The sequence below is a fragment of the Montipora capricornis genome, chromosome 1 (assembly GCF_036669925.1).
Source record: "Montipora capricornis isolate CH-2021 chromosome 1, ASM3666992v2, whole genome shotgun sequence".
In the NCBI taxonomy this organism is placed as follows: domain Eukaryota; kingdom Metazoa; phylum Cnidaria; class Anthozoa; order Scleractinia; family Acroporidae; genus Montipora; species Montipora capricornis.
This window is the reverse complement of record NC_090883.1, coordinates 22,000,986-22,004,901: the sequence shown is the minus strand read 5'-3', so window position 1 is coordinate 22,004,901 and position 3,916 is coordinate 22,000,986. Positions and strand designations below refer to the sequence as shown.

Below are 3,916 nucleotides of genomic sequence, written 5' to 3'. Positions count from 1 at the left end.
TCATAGTATGGCTGGTATCCCTTCTCCCACGGATAACCCTATTGTCGAGGCCACCAGGTCTGCTTCAAAAAGGCTTCTTGGTACTGCTATCGTTAACCGCAAGGAGCCCGTTTCATCTAGTGTGATTCATGACATTATTAGCCGTTCTAACCTTGACAACCTTGTTGAGCTGCGCAATATTACCCTGTATATTTTGTCATTTGCCGGTTTCTTCAGGTTCGACGATGTTTCCAGGATAAGGAGGAATGACGTTTTCTTTAATGTGGGATTCGTGGTTATTAAAGTCCCCAAAAGTAAGAACGACCAGCTTCGTCGAGGAGACGAGGTAGTTATTTCCGAGCTTCCTAGTGGTGCGTGTCCTGTCAAGCTCCTTAAAAGGTATCTCTCGAAATTTCAAATTCCTCCAGATTCCAGGGACCTGATTTTTAGACCCATTTCCAAGGGAAAGGATTCTTGTAAGTTGATAGCCCCCGATAGGCCTATTAGTTACAGCACTATGAGGGAAGCTTCCAGGTGGGATTTGAAGGCCACTGGGGCCGACCCTTCCAAGTTCGGGCTCCACTCTCTGCGTTCAGGTGGCGCGACTATGGCAGCTGACAGTGGTGTCAGTGACAGAGTGTTTCAGCGACACGGTCGCTGGAAGTCCGTGCAAGCCAAAGACACATATGTTGACGACGACCTTGATCAAAGGCTTTCTGTTTCCAAATTCCTCGGGCTCTAAGCCATGTAAGCTAATAGTGTCTATTTATCTTGCCTTTTGCCCAATTCTTTGTCACTCTAGATAGGGGTTGTTCTCGCCAGGCCCTCCCAAAATAAACTTATTTGGTTCAGCGATGCTGTGTTGTTTTTTGTTGTGGAGTGGAGACAAAATATGTTATTTCTGACGGGTGAGCAAGCGAACAAGGCTGAAATAACTATTTTGTCGGCACGAGATACAACAAGGGCCTGGGTTACAGGCCGGGGTATAATGGGTAGGGTTTCAGGGGTATATAAGACCGAGTATAACACGTGGCTGTCATCTAGGCTTCAGAACCAACCGCGTTCTTTCGTTTCGTTTCGTTTAATTTTTTCTTTGCTTAGTTCCTTCTTTTCCTGGTATCATGCATCCAGTCTGGTTGAATTGGCTATTCTAATTTCATTCTTGTAAAGCCTTCGTAGGATGGGCTTCTAATCGCTTGGAGCTTGAGCCATGGTTCCTACCCAGATTTCCTGCACATTTTCTTTTTTCCCCACAGGTGTTTTTTTTGGCCTCCGTTCGAACTGCATTTTCTTTGTTAGTGGTTGCTCAGCGCTGCTAGTTTTAAGGCTTTTGTCCGTTTTATTCTTGTATTTGTACTCTAAGCTATATTGTATTTTATTTATAATGTACGTAGGAGTTGGTGATCCCCCGCCTAACTGGCAGCCTAACTGGCACAGAGCTGGAAAGCTTACCTGGGGATGTAGGCCAAGATGGCCTGTTTATATTATAGTTCAATTTAATGTCGGAGTTGATGTTCCCCAGCCTAACTGGCACAAAGCTTCTAACCAGAGCTTATTTGGGGTAGGACGCCAGGATGGCCTGTTTGTCTTATAGTCAAATATAATGGCGGAGCTGATGTCCTCCAGCCTAACTGGTACCAAGACTGTTTGCTTATTTGTAGAATTAGGCCATATATTGAGTGTTTTGGCTTACCAGCCCTACTGGTACTATGAAGTGACTTGTACGTGTGAAGATAGCTTTACCCTTGGTTGCCTTTCAAGGGTTTGTTAGGTAAATGTTCAGTCTTGTATAGTGTTCGGGTTGGTTCTCGCCAGGCCCTCCCAAAATAAACTTATTTGGTTCAGCGATGCTGTGTTGTTTTTTGTTGTGGAGTGGAGACAAAATAGCTGCTTTCCATGAATGCCGTGCTTTATACTAAAATATGTCTTTAATCAGATTTTTGAAAAGCCCAAGAGACTCTGCTTGTCTCGCTTTGAGGGGTAAGCTATTCCAGACAGTAGCACCTCTATAGCTGAAGCTGTTTCTATAATAATTTGTCCGCGGAAACGGAACATTAAGCTTTCTTTCAGAGTCTCTTAAACTATAAACAGATTCGCGGTTTGTAAATTTAGAACATAGATATTCCGGTGCTAGCCCCTGAAGACACTTATAGACCATTGTGGCCAGCGCAATTTGTTGCTGGCTAACTAGATTTTTCCAGCCTAAAATTTTGAATAGCTCGCTAGCATTTGCATCAAAATTAGAGAAGGTCAAAACTCTGGCTGCTCTATTTTGCAGTTTTTGTAGTTTGGCATGTAACGTGATACCACAGTTTCCCCAGACGACATTGCAGTAGTCAAAGTGCGGTTGAAGTAAAGCGTGATAAATAGAGCGCAATGTCGTCTGAGGAACGAGATGCCTTACACGTTTGAGGGCTCCAATTCCAGAAGCTACTTTCTTTGTCAGTTTATCGACATGGCTTCTCCAGTTAAGATTATTATCAATAATAATCTTAATCTTAATCGTAATCTTTTCACCACATGCACGACAAAACCAGGAAGCCAAAACACAGTCAAAGCAGCGATGACTATGAATATTATTCGCGACAAACGCATGTTTCGATTAATAGATTTGCTGTTTTGGGTCGGCGTTATCTCAGGCGATGACGAGCGCAATCGACGATGAATTCTGTCACAACTTGCAATAATAACCATTAAGGCAAGTAAAAAGCATATGCGGATGACTGCCTCTACATATCTTTCGTTCATCCTACCGGTAAACATTGATAGCAAGGACAGTCCACCAACACTCAGCCCAGCTATCCAGGCGATAGCAACGCTCAGAACGTAGGCTCTATTGCTTGTTATACGCAATAGTGGCCGTAATATAGCAAAAACACGCTCCATTGCGATAAGGGCGAGGAAAAACACCGATGCACTCGAGGCGAAAAGATGCAATGCAGCTGCAGGTGGCTTCATGCTTTTTTTTCCTCGTCTTCTTTCCTCTGCCATTATTTTTGAAAATTTTCCAGTGTCTTGGACTATGGGTTCAGCTATTCCCACGAGTAGGTCAGCAACCGCAAGGTTTATCAGGAAAAAACAGGCCCGTCGCTGGATATTATGTTTCCAGAAGACAAATACCGTGAGTGAGTTTCCAAGTATGATGATCAAAGCCTCTACTGAGTAAACTATAATGAAGTTCAACGTGAAAGGTAATGCCGTCGACATGTCTCACGAGGACTTCAATACATTACGAAAAAAATCTAGCCTGTTCCATACTGCACGATCATTCACGTAATTTCTGAACTTTCTTGTCAGTCACTTTAAACTGGAAAGGTCTCCTATTTTAACAAGGAAAAGACATCACGGTGATGGGAAGGATTCTCCATCATACAAGCTTCTAAGGAACAAGGTCCAGCGTGACATTAAGTCTGCTAAGTATCAATATTACCATCACAAAGTCAGTGATCTTCAACATACGGATTTGAAAAAGGGATGGAAACAAATCAAGTCACTGACTGGACAAGATATTCAGCAAGAATGGTTCCATCAAGTTATTGGCGATGATTGTCCTGATACTCAATCTTTGGCTAATAGAGTGAATGATCACTTTATTAGTCTGACAGCTGGCGTTGAACCTCTCTTTGTGCCTGAGCCGATTATCCAGCAAGTTCCACCGGGACTCCTTGTAAGTGTGAAGGAGGTTCAAAACTCCTTGGGTAGTCTGAATGTCGGTAAAGCTATGGGGGCTGATATGCTACCAAACAGGGGTTCTTAAGGAACTTGCGCCAGAGCTTGCGTTGCCCATCATGAGTATTTACAACCGTTCTTTAGTAGAAGGCTACGTACCAGATTTACTAAAGCGCTCCATTATCAATCCACTACCCAAGGTCTCCCCTCCAAGGGAAATCCAGTCGGACTTAAGACCAATTTCTTTCACTTGTACCCTTGCCAAGGT

The 3,916-nt window shown here is 43.5% G+C and overlaps 1 protein-coding gene across 1 annotated transcript in view; it reads right to left on the bottom strand.

The window, feature by feature from the left end:
• The window catches only part of LOC138060263 (neuropeptide FF receptor 1-like), a 5,412-nt gene extending 2,226 nt beyond the window's left edge, over positions 1-3,186 (bottom strand). The window contains exon 1 of the mRNA XM_068906001.1: positions 2,733-3,186. Within this exon, the coding sequence (XP_068762102.1) occupies positions 2,733-3,186 (454 nt within the window). The remainder of the gene's footprint in view (positions 1-2,732) is intronic.
• Positions 3,187-3,916: the final 730 nt, after the last annotated feature.